Genomic DNA, 24,901 nt, shown 5'->3' with positions numbered 1-24,901 from the left:
CGGCCTACAAGCCACAGTGAACCGGTTGAGACGCAAAATAGATTTAGCCCTTTAGCTAGGCCTACACCCTAGTCTACCAGACTCCACACCTTAGCCATGAGGGGACTTCATCACCTGGAACATACAACTTGGTAAACCGGCTATAATTAAGTGTATTCTTGGGGCCCAAGCACCCAACATTGAAGCTAGTCTTGGACAGCTAACTCGCAACAGGCCGACAAAACACGTATGACAGGCTAATTGCACCACTAGCTACGCGAACATAGTTGTAGAAGTTGGCTCCAATGACACTAGGATGAGACAGTCAGAGATTACATAGACGAACATAGCTAGGACTTATCTCGTTAGAAAAATGTCTCGGCATCGAGTACTGTTCTCGAGCCCCCTGTCTGTGAGAGGCAATGATGAGAGGTATATCAGATTAGTCTTGCTTAACAAGTGCCTGGTTTGTTTTTGTTGAAAACATAAACTAACGTTTATTGTTAATTGGCCCTCTTTCTGGGGCAAACCAGCCTTGCTGAGGAGGTACAGCTTTCACCTTAACCTTTAAGGCTCCATCACTCTTACTAGAAACATAGATAACTGGTTAAGTCACACATGACTCACTACATTAGAGCAAGCTTGGACACACCCGAGTTAGTTAAGCTGGAACTAACCAACACCAGGCTGGAAAATTCCTGCACACATTGCACCTCTTGTTAAATGGTACTTGACTCACAATGTTTTTTCTATAGTGATTGTGCCAGAGATAGACATGCATTCTACTGAGGTGTCGAATTATGAAGCACTAAATCCATGGCAGCACAAAGGAAATAGTCTCAAGATCCCCATCATATCAATTTCTAAATGTGTGTCTTTCATCCTAGCTTCTGGTGAGGGCGGTCGCATTCTCCGTTCCCTCCTTCCCTGCTTGCTCTCTTTGTCTTTGTCCTTGTCTGAACTTTTTAAAAGCCTCTTTCTTTGCGCTGTCCTCTAATCCAAATTTAAATATGAATATGATCAGCTGGACTCTTGACGCAATTGACACAGTTTTTCGACAAGAAAAAGAGGTTCGGGGGAGCCTGGCTTCCCTGATGGAACCATCGCTGCGGATTACGTGCGGGACTCCTGGAACTCATGGAGGATCATGTGCCTCTCAGCTCTTTCCATCGAGGACGTCGAAGACATCTACCTATTTGGAGCTGTGATCACGGGGCACTTGCTAATTGGGCTGGGCATTGCTCTGGTGTATCGACAAATTCGGAAGACGATGGCAGACACTCAAGGGGCCTAACGGCTGTTCAACGCAATGGAGGGATTGGGTCGGGATGTGGTAACACAGACTTGTGCGATTTCTGAGTTGGATCGCAAAATGGATCTAATCTTGGAAAAGTTTGCAGAGAAGGAATAATTAATTGGAACAGAAAGAGATCCAGCATGGACAACAGAGAAGATAAGTCAATATTTTTTCTCCTCGAAGGAAAAAAACTTTTTATCTACGATTTGGATTCCCTGAATGGCCTTGGCATGGTACAGGCTGTTCTGAAGGAAATCTCCTGAAGACTCCTCAAGATAGACGCTTTTGACCTTCCTTTTTGTCAACATCTGTAGCCATACAAAAATCTTCACCACCTCTCCCGAGGTAATTGGGCATATATGCACACACATGATCCCTACCCTAGAATCAACACTCTCACCACCGCTTATGTCCTCTGGGGTTGTGGATGGCTGAGCGGCTTTACAGAGCAAACAGCGGGCCTGCGCAAACCCACCCTTCCCTCTGTTGCAAGTTGGTGTGATATATGTATGTTTAATGTGTGCCATGCTATGTGAGGTTTTTTCCTTGGACTCAGGCTAGACCTCTCCTGAGGGTCTAGCCTTGGAGTGATGTTCCCCCCCCCCCCCCTCCTAATGTCACCCTTTTCTTATCTTTTTAAGGAGTGCTGTGACTGGCTGATCCATCGACGGTCTCGTCTTGTCCCCGGCCCTCCCTGTAACGTATGTCTGCTCTTAGCGGGACTGTGCCAAAAATGTAATTTCAGTTCTGATGTGTCTTGTACGTGTTGGAACGGACAAATAAAAATGATTCTGATTCTTCTGATTCTAAATCTGATTCTGATTGAACTTATCTAAGGCGCACTATGCGAAATAGATGTAACTTGATTAATATCAGGACTACGAATAATCATTAACAAAAATGCCTTAAAACAGCCCACTACCCATAAATGGGATTTTTAAAAATCAGATTGTTGCCTCCCAAAGCGCTTTTAGTTATGCTGTATGTCTAGCATTAAAATATTTCAATTGGTACAAAATGCGGCTGCTGGACTTTTGACCAGGACAAGAAAGTTTGATCATATTACGCCTATACTGGCTCACCTGCACTTGCTTTTTGCGCACTTAAGATGCGACGTCAAGGTTTTACTACTTACGTATAAAATATTAAATGGTCGAGCTCCATCCTATCTTGCTGATGGTATTGTACCATACGTCCTGGCCAGAAATCTGGGTTCTAAGAACTCCGGCTAATTAGTGATTCCCAGAGCCCAAAAAAGTATGCGCGCTATAGAGCATTTCCTATTCAGGCTCCAGTACCCTGGAATGCCCAACTGGTAACAGTTAGAGATGCTACATCAGTAAAAGCATTTAAGTCATCTTAAAACTCTTTTGTATACTCTAGCCCTCTAATTAGGGCTGGATGATATGGCCTTTTATTAATATCTCGATATTTTTAGGCCATGTCACGATACACGATATATATCTTAATATTTTGCCTGAGCCTTGAATTAACACTAGATGCATATAATCACAGCACTATGATGATTCTGTGTCTACATAAAACATTCTTGTTCATACTGCATTATTATATGCTTATTTTAAACTTTCATGCAGAGAGGGAAATCACAACTAAGTCAATTGACCAAAAATGTATTCATTAAACAGTTATTAAGCATTGGCACAAACATTGATGTCATTTCAAAACAGAGAGTGCAAGATTGTCAGAGACATTTTAAAACAAGCTATTAGTGCACTTTAGTACATGATGTCACAGAGAACATTTCAATAACTGTCAAATAAAAATAGGCTGCATAATAGGAAATCAAATTGTGTACGTCCTTTGCTATGTGGTAGGTTCTTGCGGACGTTATCTCCTTTGGTTGTGGACTATTTTTTTCGTACGGTATTGATCTGGAAATGGTTGCCTCGGCATTTTGTTGGTGTGGCACCGAACGGAGATGTTGAAATGCGGAGTAACACTCTTCATTCTCTATCAAGTGACTTTTCCGGTTAACCGTGAGTGACTGCTCGCTGTTGCAAAAAAGCTAAGTATCGTTCTATCTGTGTGCTTTTAATTGTTTTTTAGCTTTCTTTACTACTTCCCAAACATATTTAGTAGTTCCATTTAACTTGCAAATCACCCGATCTCTGTCTCACCACTGTGCCTTCAGCTAGCTAGCTGCTAAGCTAACGAATTTAGCGCGGAGAAAGGCAGTGCCGGTCTGAAGGAAGCTACTCCCCCGCACATTGTGACCACTACTTCCCCGAAGACACCTGGCACTCCACTCGGTGACAGAAAGTACTGTGAGTATGGCTTCCTGCGCTTCGTGCACCTTACTCATGGATAGGTTGGCTCTGCTAGAGAGCCGTGTCCGCCAGTTAGAGCAGTGTAATTTCGTAACTTTAGATGTTGCGGACACATCTGCTAGCGTTAGCTTTAGCAAGCTAACTAGCCCAGCTTGTAGCAGCCCTAAGTGGCCTACAAGCTACGGTGTACCGGTTGAGACGCATAACAGATTTAGCTCTTTAGCTAGTTCTACACCCCAGTCTACCATGCACCACACTTTAGTCATAGGGGACTCCATCACCCGAAACATAAAGCTTAGCAAACCAGCCACAATTAGGTGTATTCCTGGGGCGAGAGCACCTGACATTGAAGCTAATCTTAGGGAGCTAATTCGCAACAGGCCTAGTAAACACGTACGACAGGCTAATCGCACCACTAGTTATGCGAATATAGTTGTACACGTTGGCTCCAATGACACTAGGATGAGACAGTCAGAGATTACAAAGGGAAACATAGCCAGGACTTGTGATCTCGCTAGAAAGAAGTCCAGGCATCGAGTAATTGTCTCTGGCCCCCTGCCTGCAAGAGGCAATGATGAGAGGTATAGCAGATTAGTCTCGCTTAATAAGTTATGATACTCCCATATACTAAAGTAATGTCCAAACATAACCTTATAAAATTCGAAGTTCAGACTCATTATCGGCAGGCTAATAATAATAATAATAACTGCTATAGCAGCCGCAACATTAATGCTGCCACAACGACAACCCTTGCTGGCCTACTGCCCTCGGTAATGGCACCATTCCCAAATTATGTGAGCTCTATTGATAACCACACTAACGACTTTAACGACGCCCTGCGCGAAACCATTGATAGTGTCGCACCGCTGAAGTTAAAAAAGGTTCCAAAAAGGCGTACCCCATAGTTTACAGAAGAAACTAGAGCTCATAAATTATTATGTAGAAAGTTGGAACGCAAATGGCGCGCAACTAAACCTATAGTTTTCCATCAAGCATGGAGTGATAGTTTAATAACTTATAAACACATGCTTACATTAGCTAAAGCTAAATATTACTCAAATCTCATCCGCCGTGATAAAAACGATCCTAAATTTTTGTTTAGTACGGTTGCATCTCTAACCCAACAAGGGACTCCTTCCAGTAGCTCCACCGACTCGGCAGATGACTTTACGAATTTCTTTAATAAGAAAAATGAACTCATTAGAAAGGAGATTAAAGACAATGCGTCCCATCTAAAACTGGGTTCTATTAACACAGATACGACTGTATATACGGCGGATACTGCCCTCCAAAATAGTTTCTCTCTTTTTGATTAAATAACATTAGAAGAATTGTTACAATGTGTAAATGGAATAAAACAAACAACATGTTTACTTGACCCACTTCCTGGGAAACTTATCAAGGAGCTCTTTGTATTATTAGGTCCATCAGTGCTAAATATTATAAACTTATCACTTTCCTCTGGCACTGTTCCACTAGCATTCAAAAAAGCGGTTACTCATCCTCCCCTTAAAAGACCTAACCTCGACCCTGACCTCATGGTAAACTACCGACCGGTGTCTCACCTTCCCTTTATATCAAAACTCCTCGAAAAAATTGTTGCAGAGCAGCTAAATGAACACTTAGCGTCCAACAAACGATGTGAAACCTTTCAATCCGGTTTCAGGGCAAATCACTCCGACAGCCCTCGCAAAAATGACTAATGTTCTATTGCTAACGATGGATTCTGATGCGTCATCTTTCTTGCTGTTCCTCGATCTTAGCGCTGCTTTCGATACCGTCGATCATAACATTTTATTAGAGCGTATTAAAACACGAATTGGTATGTCAGACTTAGCCCTGTCTTGGTTTAACTCTTATCTTACTGACAGGATGCAGTGCGTCTCCCATAACACTGTGACCTCGGACTATGTTAAGATAACGTGTGGAGTTCCCTAGGGTTTGGTCCTTGGCCCTGCACTCTTCAGCATCTACATGCTGCCGCTAGGTGACATCATACGTTAATACAGTGTTAGCTGTCACTGTTATGCTGATGACACCCAACTCTACATGCCCCTAAAGCTGATCAACACGCCGGATTGTAGTCAGCAGGAGGTGTGTCTTAATGAAATTAAACACTGGATGTCCGCTAACTTTTTGCAACTCAACGCCAAGAAAACGGAAATGCTGATTATCAGTCCTGCTAGACACCGACCTCTATTTAATAATACAACTTTAACATTTGACAACCAAACAATTAAACAAAGCAACTCGGTAAAGAATCTGGATATTATCTTCGACCCAACTCTCTCGTTTGAGTCACACATTAAGAGCGTTACTAAAACGGCCTTCTTTCATCTCCGTAATATCGCTAAAATTCGCTCCATTTTGTCCACTAGCAACGCCGAGATCATTATCCATGCGTTTGTTACGTCTCGTCTCAATTACTGTAACGTATTATTTTTGGGTCTCTCTATGTCTAGATGACAGTACATGCTCTTGTTCACATCTGTCATCATTTTTAAAACAACCACGATTTTAACAGCCATACCTCACAATTTACAACAAAAATGCTCTCATGGATAAATATAATGCATATTAAGTTGATGTGTCAACATAATGCCCACCTTAGTGACCGTGTGAATAGTTTTGATTGCTCCAAAGCCACTTTTTAACTTAAATTGTTCTATTCCTTTGGATATAATGGGGAGAAGGCTAATTGGTCTGTACTTGTTGATGTCTTGCTTATTTCCTGCTTTATGGATTGTGATAATAGTAGCAGTTTTTAACGTGGTAGGGAAAGTGTTTTCTGTTAATGATTTATTTATCAATGTTGTTATAGGAGCAGTAAGACTATCTTTACACGTTTTTAGGAAGAAAGTGTCCAGACCGTATATATCTCTAGATCATAAGTTTGATAATGCAGGGAGTATTTTGTTTACCTTTGTTTTATTTGTTAATTCTAAACTTAGTCCATCCTAAATAAATGGCAATTATTTGCACTGATTTTGAGGGACTTTTTATTTAGGGTTTGTACAGACTGGATGGAATGTTCATTAAAATGATTACTTATGTCCAGACTGTCTGTGATTGTAGCGCCATTGATATTTAATGTTATAGTGTTGTTTCTTGTTTGCTCTCTTCCAGTGAGTTTGTCAATGGTTTTCCATACTGTAACTGTCTAATGTTCCCTTTTGCAGCTTTGATTAATTATAAGTGAAAGTCAGCCCTAGACTTTCGCATAAGCATTGTAACTTTGTTCATCAAAATTTTTTAAATCATACGATCTGTATTTAGACCTGTTTTAATTGCTCTTTTGAGAGCTGAGTCCCGATTTTTCATTAGAATCCAAATTGTTTCATTAATCCAAGGTATTTTTATTTCAGCACTTTTCTTTCTGGGTTTTGTTTTAGTGTATTTACAGATGATCTCTTTGATTTTTTTCATCCAAATGTAATTCTAGTAGGGCTGCTTATCATTTGTGTCATGTAAAAGCCGTTTATAATATCCTTAAGTTTCTTTCTATGTGACTTATTAACCAGTCCAGATTTAAACCCCCCATGACGTTCAATTCTTTCATACTCTGCTGTTTGAGGATGTCTGAAAATGAATTGAGAAAAATGTCTTTAGCTATGGGTGGTCGGTATGCTACAATTACCTTGAAATACATTTCTGAGGAAAATGTGATTTTAATTCCAACACACTCAAGATGATCTACTGGGAGGGTTATTTGTTCACTTTTAATGTTTTCCTTTACATATATCATAACTCCTCCCCCCTTTGTCACTTGATCTGTTTTTTCTGTAATCTTGTACACCGGGACATTAATTACAACAAAAGGTGTTGCAGGTTTTACCCATGTCTCCGATAGACAAAGGTACTCCAGATTAGAGTCTGACAGTAACTGCTGGATTTGTTCAGTATGGTTCCTGTTGTAGAAAGTTGAATGATGTAGACACGTTTGTTACTGAATACTTTCTACAGACTTCTGTCTCTAAGCGGCTTTGTGTATGTAATAAGCAACTATAATATATTTGATATGCTTAAATGTGTTGTTTTAGCTTAGCTGTTGTGTAGCTGCTAACTCCTCGTAGCCTGCAGCAGGAGTGTCCAAATTGCAGCCCATAGCTATGTTTTTAACAGACAATCGAAACAATTGAAAATGTGGTATTTGCGTGTCGGTTCAATCAGCGGCAGCTACGCCCTGTTTCATCATTCGACCTAAGTCTTTGGTTTCGTAGGTGGGAGAGAGGGCAAGGGAACAATGTGAAACAGCAATTGCCCATCTTATACCATGCTAATTGTTGTAAGGATAGTTCACATGAGCAGCCATACCTTGAGTTCCACCATATATAGGAGTCAAAGGGGCTCCTATTATGAGTCGTCTAATTGGTGATCATACATGTGGCGGGTCGGGTGGAGGCACACGGACGCAGCTCAGCCAGCCAGGACAGTTGGAGCAGTGCCCGTCCTCCAGTCGTTCCTGGTAGGCGTACCCAGTACATGTCAGACGATGCCATGCTGACAGGTAACATCAGGAAGGTTCCTTCTGTTCAATATTGAATGTTAGGGTACAGTTTGTAAAGCAGGTCATTACAAGGTGTGTGCAGGTCGACCACAAAGGGATGCTTCAATGAGTGTCCAGCAATCTGAACCGAAAGTTGTTTGGTGACAGGTATCATTCTTGTGACCACAGCAGAGCCATTGTCCGTTGACACTTATGTCCAGCAGGGGTCTGTTTGTATCTCCCACTGGGCGTCCAGCTGTGGGCGTCTTTTGCCACGTCTGTATGATGTTTTGGCTACAAATTGGAGCTTGTCTTGTTTTAGAGAAGTTGGCACAGTCACATGACCAGTTTCCACCCTGGCTTGACCTAGGATAACTGCGACCACCACCCTAGTCTGACTGTCTGGTTTCACGTCTGTTGAGGATTCTTCTCTCCAGATGTTGGAGCTCAAAACACGTTCACCCACTGTTGAATATACCCTAGCTGATTATTGACCTCTTGGTTCTTTTGACATTTACTTTCAGCAATCTGTATTTTAAGCAGTTGTTTCCTTGCTGCTCTGTCACAGCCTTGTCGTTATCCTCTTGCTTAGTCCAATTCTGCATATCACGTTTAAATCACAGCATTAATTGTCCCATTAAATGTTAATCAATACCCCTTATTCAAAGATTATACGTACTATTTCATGTATATCTAAGTAACTTTTTAAATCAACTAAAGATTATCTATAAGTTAATTAAACAATCATTTGTGTCTATCAGTTGTTTCGAGCACGCTGTCATGCTACACTTAACTTGTGCACTCTTACTTCCTGTCGTGCGTGATATTCTACAAAATAAAGCATCCAATTATTCTCAATCTTCCATCTGCTCATTCAAACCGGTCACGACATGCACACACACACACACACAGTGTTGGGCTCCAGTCATTTTGATAGCGTGGCACACACACACACACTCAAGGTCGTGTGTGTGCTTGAGTGCACATTCCAAATTATATGGCGAACCACAGCAGACATCTTCCTCAATCCTATCTCAATACCCCCATAAATTGTAAAACTATGGCATAAGAGGTGTTTCACAACAGTGGTTAAATAGTTATTTAGTAATAGATCTCAATATGTGGAAATTAATAGGACTAAATCACAGCCAGAAAGACTAACTTGTGGGGTTCCACAAGCCTTGTTATTGGGCCATAAGTTATTTATAGTTTATTTAAATAATATTTGTTCAGTATCTTGATAAATTAAAATGTATTATGTTTGCAGATGATACAAATTTATATTGTTCAGGAGAAGACTTGAAACCGCATATTGAATAAATAAAGGGGAAAATATCCAAATCCATTGCTATTCTGTATAAAGTAAGACACAAGCTGAATAAGACATGTCTGCATATGTTATATGTGTGGCACTTCTATGCCGTGGAAGTGCGTTGTCGTTCCCAGAGAGCACAGACCGGCTGCTTCCAAGTGTAACAGAATTGTATTTGTTCCAACACAAATCTCTTTTTTGCTTTCCAAAAGTCTTTCTCCAAATTTGTTTCTGCTTTTCAGCAGTGCAGTTTGTTTCACAACCCCCTGGACCTTGTGTCTCTCTCTCCGAATCTCCGCCCCTCTCATGGTCTCCAGCGCTCCTGATAAAGAGACAGGTGATTAAATAACTCGTCCCAGCTGAGAAATCTCCTCACCTGTCATTGCTTCACAGCCGGCTCCTGCGCATGCCCCGCCCACAGGGGGACATGTGGACCCCGCCCCTCCACAATATTATTTTTTTTTTTTTTCCATATTTATGATGTCAACAAGAAAAGCTAAGTCCATGAGTCATTTGGGATCACTTAGCACAGGAACAGCCACCCCAACCTTCTCCATGAAGGCTTTCACCTCTGCTCAACTCAAAAAAATATTTTCAACGAGTTTCCCCTGCTGAGCCAACGTACCTCAGTGAAGTAGAGCACGTCCCCATATTCAGTCTCCATTTTCTCTAATAAAAGCACGGAAACTTTGGTGCCTTTAAGCCCCTGGATCTGATTTGGTTATGCATTTGACAACAACAGACATCACATGGTCAAACTTCAGGCATTTGCTGCAAAGGGCCTGGTGATTGATAATGCAGTGTAAAGCAATGGCCTTCTCTGCACCCTCCTCTTTCAGTTTTTTTTAAACAAGTCACCAGTCCATTTTTCCTCCCTGTCTTGATGGCGCTCCATCATCGGTTGTTATTCCAACTAACCTCTTCCATGGCATACCGGCATTCTCAATGGCATCACACAGCTGGTGAAATATCTCCTGAGTGGTGGTCTGGTCATGCATTGGAACTACTGTGAGCAACTCCTCTATCACTTCAAAATTGTCATCAATACCACAGACATATATTGCGAGCTGGGCAGTGTCTGTGATGTCTGTGGTCTCATCAAGAGCGACCGAGTATGAAATAAAATATTTGGTTTTCTCGCACAGTTGATCATAAATGTTAGTTGACAAGTCACAAATGCGCTCTGCCACGGTATTTGCAGAAAGGCTGATGTTGCTAAACTCATCTTTCTTTTACGGACAAACTATACTTGCAGCCTGTAACATGCACTTTTTAATGAATTCACCTTCTTTGAATGGCTTTCCCGACTTACCAACCATCTCACTCACCATGTAGCTAACTTTGACTGCTGCATCGCTCTTTTCGGTTGCTTTCTTAAAGAAATCTTGTTGCCTCAGTAGACTGGTTTTAAAATTTGCAGTCCAGTTCACTCTCTCATCTCCCTGGTATTTTGCGTACTCCTCAGCATGTCTAGTTGTGTAATGACGTTTCAAATTGTATTCCTTGTGCTTTCTCTGTGCAAATAAGACACGTCGGGGTGCCCCTGTGCTCAACAAAGAAATATTGCATCTCCCACTTTTCCAGGAATTATCTTTGCTCTTCACTAACCTTTCTTTTCACTGCAGGCTTGGAAAAAGACATGTTTGGGGTTATAGAATGAATATATTTGTATTTAGCCGACGCACGGAGAATAATGTTATTTTTGCAATGTGTGTTGTTGCACTTTTCCTCCCTAAAGCAACACGGCGTTCGGCGGATAATGGCCAAGAGAGTATCGGGATAGCGAGCGCAAAAAAGTGACGGCTCCCGGAGTGTTATCCGGCGTCATACGTATAGAAGTATATGTAGTGTTCATCGTGTGAGGCAATGCAAATTAAACAATAAAAAAAAACAAATAATGGTTTGAATTAGTCCAGGTTATCGGGGACTGTTATTACTGAAGGACAGGTGTCGCGGTGTGACTGCAGCCAGGCACATAAGAAAACCCTCGTCTCCATGGCAACGTTTCTGTCGCTTTCACTCATTTGCCGCTTTTCCACTAACGCAGTGGTAGGCAACCCAGAACTTTGAAAGAGCTATTTGGGACCCAAATAACAAAAATCGTCTCTGTCTGGAGCCAATGGTGGTTGTGGGGGCTCGCCGTGGAGTTTACAGTTACGGTAGCACAATTAGCCCTGAACAGGCTAACATTACGGCTAACGTGTTACACGTGCAATTCGCCCAATGACTCTGTCAGCGCTGGGGTCCAGTACTCTACAGTTTTGTATTGTCGCTTGGTCCTTCGGCGGAGTGCTTCGGAAGCCCACTTGGACCGCCCGTCTCCCCGGACCGGACCGTTTACAGCGGCATCAGTGGAGGGAACCAAATCAAATATGAACCAAATATGCCAGATAAAGTCTTCAAGGTGTGTTCTACATGGCAAATGTGCTGTAATGAAGACAGTAATTCCAATGAGCATGTGAATGTTTCCATGCACGTCTTTTTGATGTCATGTAATCTGACGCCTTCAGCATTCTTCTTCTGGCTATATGAACCACCCTCACAGGAGGGAGCTGCATGAGGGAGTTTGAGTGCACAGATCAGCTGTCATTTAGGGTTGAGCTTCATGTCAGATTCCATTGCAATGCTATTAGTCGCTACAAATAGATATTCTGGTGGCTTCCATGAGTGTGCGAAGGGAGGGCAAAGAGCTATTTTGAGAGAGGCGGTGATGATGTATAAATAAGAGGGCTGCAGCTTGTTTGGGGACATTGTCAGAGGCTAACGGGCGCCAGTAGCTTCATCACAACACTCATAATGACAGAGCGACGTATTCCTTTCACCCTGGTCCGCAACGCAAGCTGGGAACCCTTCCGCGACTGGAACCCGACTAGTCGCATCTTTGACCAGACCTTTGGCATGCCCGTCCCCGTGGAGGAGTTCCCCTGGACCCATTGGCCGGGATACATGCGGCCCATGATGCCTGCGGAGATGAGTGCCATGATGCCCCAGATGCCCATGATGTACCCCGGTGCCATGGCGGCACAGCAGGCTCGCGCCCTCTCCCGCCAGATGAGCACCGGCATGTCAGAGATCAAGCAGACCCAAGACCACTGGAAGGTGTCTTTGGATGTCAACCATTTCTCACCTGAAGAGTTGGTGGTCAAGACCATGGATGGTGTGGTGGAAATTACAGGTGAGGCCTTTCTTTCGGTTTGTGTGCTGTTAGAGAGACTCGTCCTTTACAGCCACTTCATTAAGTACATCTGTGAAATCTAATGAGATCTGACACAAACATTCATCCTTCTCGTGGACAATATTTTGATTTTGCAGTCATGCGATGAGCTTACTCTGACCTTGAACAAGATAAGTGTAATGGTCCCGAATGGTAAAAATATTAAAATCTATTACAGTTGCTTAAAACCAATAAAAATGGTCAATATAAATATTAAGAACCCAATGTAGTGAGAGCAGCTGTCCAAAATAAGGAAAGATGATTAACCGGTTCACAATTTATTAAAATACAATAAAAAAAACAGTCACGTTGTTGATACTAAAATACCAGATGGTACAAATGTGATGGGCGAGGGGCCGACAGGCGTGTGGGTATCTTGGCTCCGCCCCCTTCCACAAAAATTAAAAAGCGAGGCAGGCCACGGAGATAAAATCTACAATTACGGAGACTCTATCCGGGCTGACGTCACACTTACACACAAGGTAGGGTTTCTCTTGCCTTTGCTGTAGTTCCACGTCAAAGTGTTGGGGTACGCCCACTCTCCTCGCCAGTCTCGGTCACTCGCGGGACTTACATGGCCGCATCCGTTCCGCTCCGCCTCTTGGTCACTATCGGGGGTCACCGCAGGTCCCTGGGTCCAAATCGCCCCCTGTCCACAAGAACCACACAGCCAGCTACGACGCACAAGCCCGCAAAGCCACAGCCAAAGGTAGTCGGATGTCTCCACAGATCTACAACACAAGGGACTTACGTGGGAGGCAGAGTTTCCTCTGCCCCTGCGTGTTGTGTGTTTCTTGGGGTTCGCTCCGGTAGCCTGCGGGATCTGCTGTGTCGTCCGGGGGTTCCTTCCCAGCCTGCGTGCGTTCACTCGGTCGCTCTTGGCAAAGCCTGTTGATTCCTCTCCGCACCGGCGAAGCCTGCAGAATCCTTCCGTCCCCTCTCTCCTGTCGTCAAAGCCTGTCGTTTCCCTCTGTCGACCCTCTCCTCTCTTCCTCCTCTAGCTGCTCCTTTTAAATGTGCAGTACTAATGCTCCACAGGTGTGTCCAATTTCCAGTGCCGTTGGATTGGGTACTTTAGTTGTTAGGGGCAACCAGCTAAAAGGGCCATGTCTTAAAATACCAGCAAAGTCCACAAGGAATAAAAATATGCAATTAAAAACAATCAAATTCCAAAGTGTCAAAACATGCAATTAAAAATATAATAAAATCCTAAAATGTAAAAACATGCAATTAAAAATACAATCAAATTCTAAAATGCACAAACATGCAATTTAAAATCCACAGCAATAAAATAAAACTTGCATGGCAATAAAACACAAACAAATTAAATCCCCTACTTGTGTCCCTTCACATTAGCAGTAGAAAAAAATATCTAAGAAGTACTCAAACTAAGCAAAACTGCACATAAACTCACACTCGGATGCATTTACACTGTCATATGATATTTTGGTATTGTTAAACACAAGTATCCAACATTGCAGCAACACTTATAAGTCAGAAAAAAAACAATCATTATAGGTCCTTTTTAAAGTAGGTGGGCAGCACCAGTATATATATACATATATATATGTAGGTGTGGGAAAAATCACAAGACTACTTCATCTCTACAGAACTGTTTCATGAGGGGTTCCCTCAATCATCAGGAGATTTAAAAAAAAAAGAAAAAAAATCTCCTGATGATTGAGGGAACCCCTCATGAAACAGTTCTGTAGAGATGAAGTAGTCTTGTGATTTTTCCCACACATACATATTGCGCTCTACCACGGTATCGAGCACTATTCTCTGGATAATCCAATCAAGACATATATATATATATATGTATATATATATATATTTTTTTTTTAAATGACCAGATTTCCCTAACAATACAAATTGTACCCGATTGTAGTATGTTATACAGTTTGAATTTGTTTTATGTACCTACTATGAACCTAATAGCAAATAAAGTGATTTGATGTGCGAGAGCAGTGATTCTCAAACTGTGTTATCCAAGCTTCATCTAGTGATACGCCAAACAATCACTTGATTAATGTACAGAGTTTTTGTTTTCCTATATTTACTATATTCAAACACCGTGTTACTGTTCAAACTGTTTGTAATGTTACAGTGGCCGATAATATTTAATATACATGTGAAAAAAGCCTCTGTGTTGTTTTTCATGAATACTAAGGCCTACTATGCAACTTTATTTTAATTTTGGTCAGTGTGGTGGTACTTGAAAAGCCAAGTGTTTTCTGAAGTGGTACTTGGTGAAAAAATTTGAAAACCACTTTGCTAGACAAAGTGTTCAGAAAAGCCAGCTACAGTTACATTATAACTTGAAACCATGCAATGGCAAACCCTGCTAAGTATAGTCAAACAGGTTGTCCATCACAAACATGATCAATGTTTTCAACAGTTTGCTGATGTTGCTGTTTGTAAGTCAGCAAATGTCATGTTATTTCACAGTCCATTTGAATCTTGTTTAAAATATGATAACAGCTGTCACATACTACGGAACACAAAGCTCAAGGTTCAACTCCAGTGGAATTTGCAACATCTCGTTGTCAAAGCAAACAAATACAATCCGCTTTAATATTCACCATCAGCTTTAGTTTTGCATCGTCTATGCATTCAATATTCTTATGATGTAATGACTAGAGTTCCCAATTGTCCCTTATAAAACAAAATCCTCCTGTACTAAGAAAAAAAAGTTTGCAACCCATATTGAGCCAAAAAAGGTAGCACTTTGACCCATATTACCATGAGATTCAAAAAATACTTTGTGATACAATGACATAGCACTTTATGTGAAATGTTGCACTACTCTTATTCCCAGCTCTATCTTACTCCCCCAACTCAGCTGTTAATCCCTGGCGCTGTAAATAATGCCTCTGTTATATCGCCTCGCAATTGTTTATTTTACACTCTTTATTGTATTTTTACAAAAAATAATAATAAATTGTTTAACAATAGCATTTTGGATGCGTGTTTTGGAGTAATACAAATAAGCTTTGCAACATTACTCTAAAACATCTAAGTAAATTCAGGTTTGAGTCAAATAGTATAACAATGTTTCCCTCGGACAAAAAAGGTATCAAATAATCACAAGTATGGGTAGTGGTGAAGTAAGAAATTGGGTCAGCCGTATGAGAGGTTTACAGAGAATAATGACGTACCAGAGGGCGCACCAGATTATAAGGCGTACTGCCGATGAACGGGTCTATTCAGGTGTATATTCATACAAAAATTGCACCAGATATTACAGCGCATTATTATGATTTTGTTTCCCCCACACTTCCTTGTGGTTTACATAACATGTAATTGTGGTGCTTTGGTCAAACTATTGCATAAATTACATATTTTACAGACTATCTTGAAGTCACTTTCTGACCGTCTCTTCAGGATGCACCGTTTTGTAGGCGGGTCTTATTTACATGGCTGCCCTTAGACTGTGTCTTCTCCCCGTCATCTTTGTTGTACCACCGGTGTAGCTTGTAAGGACATAAGTTGAAGGTTGAGTGTCACAAGATTTAACTAACTGTTTTAATGACATTCAGACTTTGCTTAAATCAACAACAGAGCAGCATCTCCTCATCTGTGGCTCACTAGTGCAACAACAACAACATTGGAAAGGTATCTCGTGAAAAATTGTCCGACCGGATATCCCCCCAAAAAAACTAAATATCCGTGGGTGAATCATGTAAACCTACTACACCTGCAGTTTTTAGCACTTCCATAGCTACTGACAGATGTAAGTCAAACATGTCCGCTACTTCATATTAGAAATAGCAAGAGTGGAGGGTGAATGCCCCGCAACAAGCGGATAAAGAAAAAGAAGGAGTTTATCGACTACGGTGATGGCGCAGACTACAATGGTGGACGCTCACAAATTTTCAGAACTTATGCAGATCACAAATACACAACAGCAGGTACCAATAGAAAAAAAAAAAGCTTATTCTGCATATTATTGCGAAACAAAACGCCAGATGTTAACTCTCCTAATTTATGTCGAAGCTTAGTACGCCTGACTACGGTCGCTGTAATGTGCTGAAAATCAGGCGGTGCGGCGTCGTAGTTTACCAAAACATTTAAACAGATTTGTGAGCCGTGTGTAATGTTCTATACTATCAATTAAACATCAACGTTTTAGGCTTGCGTGCTAGCGTCATCCTGCAGTCCAAATGTATCTGCTTTGTGTGACTGCCATCTACTGGCCACACTTATCATTACACCGTATACTATGTAAACTTATTTTGAGGTCAGTAAACACAAGCTGTATTTATTCGTACATATTATTGTTACAAAATATCACCACAAAGGCCTCTACATCCAAACGAGCAGGTACAAAAACTGGTTAAGGCCATTCCTCCAATTTTGAGCTTTGTGTAAAATCACGTGTCCAGAAATCACCCAAAAAAAGTTGTTTGTTTCGATGAAATAAATTGAAAATATCATTTTGGTTGTTAGAAAGGATTCACTTGCAACTCACATCAGCAGGATGGCTGTTTTATGAAAAGCTCCACAAAAAAACATTGATTTACGAAAAAACAGGAAAATAGAGGGATCAGTTTTTGCGTCTGAACTCTTTATATATATATATATCTTTTTTTGTTCATAGGCAAGCATGATGAGCGAAAGGACGAACATGGTTTTGTATCCAGATGTTTCACCAGGAAATACACGTAAGTATTTCATGTAAATGTAAGAAAACTATTATTTCATAGCTATGAAAGAGGATGTCTTAATAAAGAAAGTTTGCTGTTTTGCAAAGGGTTCAGGCAAGAGCCTGAACCCTTTATAGTCATCTGCAAATGAATCTTATACCCCTTAGTGCAAAGTGGCCTAGTGGGTAGAGTGTCCCCCCTGAGATTGGTAGGTAGTGAGTTCAAATCCTGGCTGAGTCATACCAAAGACTATTAAAATGGGACCCAATACCTCCCTGCTTGGCACTCAGCATTAAGGGGTTGGATTTGGGGGTCACTGCTGCTGCCCACTACTCCCCTCACCTCCCAGGGGGTGATCAAGGGTGATGGGTCAAATGTAGGGAATAATTTCACCACACCTAGTGTGTGTGCGACAATCATTGGTACTTTAACTCTTTTTTTAAACTTAAATAGGCTACATCAGTAATGCATTCTAAAAGCCTTGGGCCATTTGTACAAACTATTTAGGGTCCGAGGACACAACTGAATTCATAGGAACTTAATATTGCATTGCTCTCTGCAGCCTCCCCCAGAGCGCCAACGTGGAGAAGGTGACCTCTTCCCTGTCACCCGATGGCATGCTGACAGTGGAGGCCCCTCTAATCAAGCCGGCCATTGAGGCTGCAGTGACTGATATACCCGTCACTGTGGGCAGCAAGAGTGGTGTGACGAAGAAATAGGAGGCTCACACAAAAATGTATGCAAACAAAGAGCTAAAATCACCTTAATATACATCTGCACCTGTCATATTGTCTTTAGTACACATTGTCCCTCCTTGCCACATCTCCTTTTATACTGCACACAAAAAGCAGAACATTTAATTGCCTGTTGGATGTCTGCAAACTTGTTGAATAAAGATTTAATGACCTTTATTTAACTTTCTTTGTTTATACCGTACATTTGTTGTCTTGATAAACCACACATAATATATATTTTTGAATTGTACAAGCTCAATCATTTGACTTTTTTTCCTGTAGACTGAGCTCTATCTGTTGGAACATGTTTGTCACTGCCTCACTTAGCTCCACAACAGGTCTTGTTGCCAGTTATATATTGTCCATTTTTATTATCCATTTTATACCGCTTGTCCCTCTCGAGGTCGCAGGGGGTTCTGGAGTCTATCCTAGCTGGACTCGGGCCGAAGGCGGCGTACACCCTGGACAAGTTGCCACCTCATCGCAGGGCCAACGAAGATGGACACAATCAAATTTTATCCATTTAGCTCTTAATCACAAATGTCTCAAAGGGCTACACAAGTCACCACAACATCTGCGGCTCAGACCCTACATTAGGGCAAGAAAAATCTCAACACAATGGGAACAACGATAAACCCTGGAAGGGACCACAGATGTCGGGATCCCCCTCCCACACACTCGCTGATGATGTGAGGCTTTTAATGTATTTTATTTATTTATTTATTTTTTTAATGGAGGTGGATTGGGTGGTCAGTTTTCTTTTGGTTTGAGTGGTGTCGTGCAGGTTTCGCTTCTTGTTGGGCAGGGTCTGTTCTGTCTGTTCCAGCCTCGTGCTGTGGGATCTGTGTCAGTGGCTTGATGCGAGGGCAGCGCGGTCCTCTTGTTTGGTGTGGGTGTTGTGTCTCGGTGGTTTGGGCCGAGTACCTGCTCCGGGACTAATGAGTTGACAGCACCCTCACAGCGATTCTACTTTGTAGGATGTTCCCAAACAGCCCCCTAAAATCATCCAGCCTCAAAGTGTATGACAAGGCGCTTCATATAAAATTTTATCCAGGGCGTACTCCTGGCAACATAATGCTTTGTCACTAATAAAGAACTGTCCCTCTTTAACTTCTGGTGGTTCTGGTGGCGCGTGTCATTAATACCCAGTTGCCAAACAGGAGGCAATGGGTTTCATCCCTGTTCATAGTTAAAATATAGTAAGGTTTATAATTTTGGTTTTAATGATGTTAAAATTGTTCTATATGCTAAACTGCTGTAAATTAATAAAAAAGTGGACCGTAACAAAATTAATTCATTTGTTAATTGTGTTGCTCAAGGTAAAATTATTTATATAGTGCTGTGATACACATAATTTCACCCTTTCAAAGCCCCTCTTGGACAACCAATTTTTGACCTCGGTTTTTGTCAAATCCTAGTTACCGACCTGTATGCATGTTCTGGAATAAAACAAATTAATGGAAAATGAATTATTATCTTTGACCCAACTTTCATGTGAGTCACACATTGAGAGTGTAACTAAAACAGCCTTCTTCCATCTCCATATTATCGTTAAAATTTGTACCATTTTGACCTTTAGCGACATTGGCCTTAGTGTGTGAATGTGAGTGTGAATATTGTCCGTCTATCTGTGTTGGCCCTGCGATGAGGTGGCGACTTGTCCAGGGTGTACCCCGCCTCCCGCCCAAGTGTAGCTGAGATAGGCTGCAGCGCCCCCCGCGACCCCGAAGGGAATAAGCGGAAGGAAATGGATGGATGGATGGAAAATAGAATACAGTTTTATTTTTCATCATTACAGTGCACAGGTTAAAAGAACAACAAAATTGGAGCAGATCCCCTAAGGTGCATACACAATAATTTAGTAATATAAATAGTAAAAAAACATTTAAAAAAATATATGTACTGTATCTATATATATGTATACCCACACACATGCATATATCCATACATAAGCATATATATACATATACACATATAACATTATTGTACACTAGAGTTCGAAAAAATAAAAAGACATGACACTGCTGACTCAGGCCTGTTTAATGCTACTATGGCTCTTGGGTAAAAACAATTTTTTAGTCTATTTGCGCCCGCTTTTAGCACCCTATAGCGTCTGCAGGAGGGTAACAGTTCTAGGTGGCAGTGCCCGGGGTGGAATGGGTCTTTCAGGATGCTCTGTGCTTTTCTCAGACAGCGGGAGGTCAGCCATGGAGGGGAGGGGGCATCCGATGATCTTCTAGGCGGTCTTTACGATCCTCTGAACCTGCTGAACCACACGCAGATGCAGTAGGTCTGTATGCGCTCAATAGAGCACCGGTAAAAGGACACCAGCAGTTCCTGTGAGAGGTGGTTGTTCCTGAGTATTCTCCGGAACTGCAGTCTCTGGTGTGCCTCCTTGATGGTCGCCGCGGTGTTGGTGCTCCAGGTTAGGTCGTTGTCTAGGTGGACTGCCGGGAAGCGGAAGTCGGAGGCTCTCTCTACGCAGTCACTGATAATGACCAGGGGCAGGATGACAGTTTTTTTCCTTCTGAAGTCTATGACCAGCTCCTTGGTGTTGGAGGTGTTCAGGGCCAGATTGTTTACTGTGCACAACTCCAACAGCTTCTCCACCTCGTCCCGATATGCAGCTGAGTCTCCCCCCGAGATGAGCCTCGCTACGTTGGTGTCATCTGCAAATTTGATGACGGAGTTGCTGGAATGGGCAGGTGTGCAGTCATATGTGTAGAGGGAGTAGAGTAGGGGGCTCAGCACGCAGCCTTGTGGAGAGTCGGTGCTGAGGTATAGGCTCGATGACGTGGCGGCCCAAATGCACCCTCTGCGGGCAGTTGGATACAAAGTCCTTAATCAACATGTAGATGGAGTTCGATAGACCCAGGTCTGACAGTTTGGACACCAGTCTGTCAGGTATTATGGTGTTAACTGCCTAACTATAATCCCCCCCCCTCCAGGTGACCCAGAGAGGAGTGTAGGGCTGTGGCGATGTGGACCTGTTGGCTCTGTAGGCAAACTTGTGTGGGTCGAGCTCGGGAGGGAGGACTGAGGTGATATGTGTCCGTGCCAGCTTTTCGAAGCACTTCATGGCTAAAAGTGTAAGTGCAACTGGATGGTAGTCATTCAGACCCACTGATGGAGTTATTTTTAGGCACCAGGATCATTGTGGAGTACTTCAGGCATAATGGGATGAAGGCCTGAGAGAGAGACTGGTTGAAGATCTTAGTAAATACCCCAGCCAGCTGGTCTGCACAGTCCCTCAGTACTTATCTCCGGGCCCCAAATGGGCCCGTAGCCTTTCTCGGGTTCACTGCCCTCAGCGTGCGCCTGACCTCATGCTCCTCCAGTAGAAGGGTACGGCTGCTGTGGGTGTTAAGTGGGGGTGTTGTGACGGCCGCAGGTGTCTTTCTCTCGAATCGGGCGAAGAAGCTGTTTAACCCCCCCGCTCGAGAGGCGTTGCCGTCAGCCGAGGGGTCACTGGGTCTGAAGTTGGTCATGTGTTGTATTCCTTTCCATACCTTCTTGTTGTTGTTTCTCTGAGGGTGGTCTTCCATTTTCTTCCTGTGCTCGGCTTTTGCCTCCCTGATACCTCTATTCAGATTGGCTCTGGCAGCACTGTAGAGTGCCTAGTCCTGCACTTTGAAGGTTTTGGTAGGTTAAAAACCCACCCCCATGCTGCTTGCCGGTAGCCTCTGCGTTTCTGTCCTGCCTGTGTGTTGTGTGACCGGTTAGCTTCAGGCTAACGTCTGGGATTGAAGATGTTAGCCAGATTTCCGCAAACAGGGGTTGGGGCGGGGGGAGTGGTTAAGAGGGGAGGAGTATAATTCACCAACTCGAGAATTTCATATATATTTCATATATATATATATATATATATATGTATGAAATACTTGACTTTCAGTGAATTCTAGCTATATATATTTATTTTATTACCAATATAAATAAAAGAAAGAGTTGAATTTCCGACGGCACCTATCAAATACACAGTAATAAAAACACAGTTGTTCTACTAACTGTACTGTGCTTGCTGGTTACTAAAAAAACAACAACAACAACACTTACCTTTCACAATTTGAGTAGCCTTTGTTCTGCTATTTGCGTACTGGCGAGCGATCTCCAAATCCGGGAACATATCTTTCAGGGATTTGTTGTAGACCTCCGCAAATGAGAACAGGATGTTGTTTACAGCTATCAGCATGGCCATCTTTGTCTCAGCATAGGTTACACCAACGGGTCTCCATTTTGCGAGGTGGCCCATAATACTGGGTTGTGAATGATGCTGGGCTGAGAACGCTTTGTGCTTCGCTGACCGTTCATGACTGACTACATCCGTTCGCCCTCCGTGTTCAATGGAGAAGTCTGGTCTACAAAATTTACAGGCAACATACCCCTTCCCATTCGAACTCTCCTGGATAAACTGAAATTCTTGTTTCCATTTGTTTTGGAACTTGCAAGCGTATTTCTTCATTTTGCTCGTCGACGGTGTAATATATTGGGTTGGAGTCACTAACCAGGCGACGTGATGAAGTTACGTCTCTTTACTGTGGGCTTCATAACAGACTCCCTAATGCATATGTTCCTTGACTGCACTTAAATGTAGAATATATGTAGAATATATTTATATTATTCATATATTATATATGTATTATATTATTTATTATTATCATTGTTTATTGTGAGCGAACTGTGGTGCTGAATTTTCCCCCAGGGATCATTCTATTCTATTCTATGTACAGTAGATGGCAGTATTGTCCTGTTTGCTGAGTCAGGTCCGCATGGAGCTGGACAGGGCGTGGCCTCCAGTTCCGCCTGAATTCCGGGAGATTTTCGGGAGAAAATTTGTCCCGAGAGGTTTTCGGGAGAGGCGCTGAATTTCGGGAGTCTCCCGGAAAATCCAGGAGGGTTGGCAAGTATGACATAAACACAACAGAACAAATACCCAGAATCCCATGCAGCCCTAACTATTCATACATTTTTGTAACAGTGATTAAGTTGTTTATTCAGCCACCCTCAGTGTGACCTGTATGGCTGTTGATAAAGTATGTCTTGCAGTCACTTCCGTGGGTCTGGAGAAGTCTCATACAATAAGTGACTGGGCCGGCACACTGGCTGTATGGTGGAAAAGCGTACGAGACGACAGATTGTATAGGATGTTAAAGGCAGTGCCATCACGGCACGCCTTCAATATTGTTGTCCGGGTGAAAACCGGTAGTGGCATTGATATTCGGGTGTTTTATCGGGAGATCGCGAGAGTTGGCGAGTATGCTGCTAGGGCGGGAAAGTCATTCAAAGAATGTGAATTCAGTAAAAAGTGCATGTTGGAATTTTTTAAGAAATCTTATCTTGTGGCCCAGCCTCACCCAGTTCCTGCATCCAGGGGCCCCCAAGTAAATTGAGTTTGAGACCCCTGCTATAGAACAAAAGCTGCCAAGCTGTTGGAACGGATGCAAATAGTGAACCCTGTCGCTTGACAGAACAATAACGTGCTGTAATGATCCATTTCTCGGGTCAAGTTTTGGTTAGTTTGATATTTCCTTAGTTGGTGATTAGTTCTGTTTCAGCACCCTTGTTTGTTTTCTTTGTTTACAGGGGTGCGGATTTTTGTCACCTGCCTCTGATTAGTAGAAAAAACGCTCACCTTCTCCCGGTCACTATTTAGTTATTCATTCCTGCTTTGCGTCATATTCTGCCTGGCAGTCTTATTTGCAACATGCAACAGTTACGCTGATTCCATTTGCTTCTTGCTCTTTTTTGGCTTGTCTTTTGCTAACCTTTGCTGTAGCTTTTCGTGCTATCCGTACATGTTCCTTTTTCCTTGTTTTTGTCTTGTAATTTCAACTAATCATCCTTCCTACCAGCACGTTGCTACCGAACGTCCTTCTGTATCTTCGGAAAACGACTACCACAAAATCATGCGACCGCGACGTGACAGAAGATTGCCAACATTAAGTTGCCTCGCAACGGACGACGTGTGTACGGACAGCATGGAGGTGTTGTATTGAGAGACATGGCTGGTGATAAAGGCGAGAGAGGCAGAAACCCTCGGCTATTCTCTCGAGGAGAGCGGGAGGTGGATGTGGGGTCCTGAGGGTTTGCTGGCCCACCATTCACTCCGTTTGACCTGAGGACAGTGTTGCACCGCCGTCTCGGCCGCATCAACAAAGGCGGAAGCCGTCCATGATGGCTTCGATTCGCTGCCAGGGTGCGCCGACCGCTTAAGCTCCTCCACTGGATCGAAGCACGCCGCAAACAGCCTTTTCTTCTTCGCTGCCTAAGTTTGGTTACCCCATCGATCATTTTGCCAAACATTTCACTTTTTGGGATGTTAGCCAGTTCACTAAGTGCTCAGATGACATCACAGGGGATCAAAACATGGACACTTTTTTTTCTAATTCATTCTGTTTTTTTCTAATTCATTCTGTCAGCCTCCCGCAAAAGACATCAGGTTATCCGTAGCTGACTACCGGAAACATTTTTTAAAAGCGACACCACCAAGACCAGCACAGATATGACAGTTTTATTTGTACTTCCATTAATTACTGTCACCTGGAGGTTAGGTTTGGCTGTTGTGTCCCCCCATTTTGTTAGTGAAGTGAATTAACTTACATTATGTTCAACATATGGTGAATGTTTATATTCACCTAGGAGAAAGCAAACCTCCGAGTTTAATTAAATAGTGTTATTTCAGCTTGAGCACATAATTAGATAAGGCCCCTTAGTTTGATATTCGCACATGGAATGGATCACTTCTCGTAGGAAAATAGGCTCTAATTTGGACTTCGGAATGAAAAAGTGGTAACAATATCCTTGAGAAGACTACCTGTCTAGCTTGACCTACTGACCTACTCAGTGGCCAGGTGGTTAGTGTCCGTCCTGAGATCGGTAGGTTGTGAGTTCAAACCGAGTCATACCAAAAACTATAAAAATGGAACCCATTACCTCCCTGCTTGGCAC

The 24,901-nt window shown here is 42.5% G+C and overlaps 1 protein-coding gene across 1 annotated transcript; it reads left to right on the top strand.

The window, feature by feature from the left end:
- The first annotated feature begins 12,086 nt into the window (after positions 1 to 12,086).
- hspb1 (heat shock protein, alpha-crystallin-related, 1) lies at positions 12,087 to 18,133 on the top strand. Its single transcript, XM_061898258.1, has 3 exons — positions 12,087 to 12,537; positions 17,177 to 17,240; positions 17,785 to 18,133. The coding sequence occupies exons 1-3, from the start codon at positions 12,159 to 12,161 to the stop codon at positions 17,939 to 17,941; spliced, it is 600 nt and encodes a 199-aa protein (XP_061754242.1). The 5' UTR covers positions 12,087 to 12,158; the 3' UTR covers positions 17,942 to 18,133.
- Positions 18,134 to 24,901: the final 6,768 nt, after the last annotated feature.

Source organism: Nerophis ophidion, linkage group LG04, assembly GCF_033978795.1.
Source record: "Nerophis ophidion isolate RoL-2023_Sa linkage group LG04, RoL_Noph_v1.0, whole genome shotgun sequence".
NCBI classification, from domain to species: Eukaryota; Metazoa; Chordata; class Actinopteri; order Syngnathiformes; family Syngnathidae; genus Nerophis; species Nerophis ophidion.
The sequence above is the reverse complement of the archived record's forward strand: the minus strand, read 5'-3'. Positions and strand labels throughout refer to the sequence as shown.

What these genes read in the sequence shown, in the direction of transcription:
- hspb1 (XM_061898258.1), top strand. Translation starts at nt 12,159, where the DNA reads ATGACAGAGCGACGTATTCCTTTCACCCTGGTCCGCAACGCAAGCTGG. An exon ending in TGGTGTGGTGGAAATTACAG is followed by an intron (nt 12,538 to 17,176) that starts GTGAGGCCTTTC and finishes TTTTGTTCATAG; the next exon opens with GCAAGCATGATGAGCGAAAG. An exon ending in TGTTTCACCAGGAAATACAC is followed by an intron (nt 17,241 to 17,784) that starts GTAAGTATTTCA and finishes TGCTCTCTGCAG; the next exon opens with CCTCCCCCAGAGCGCCAACG.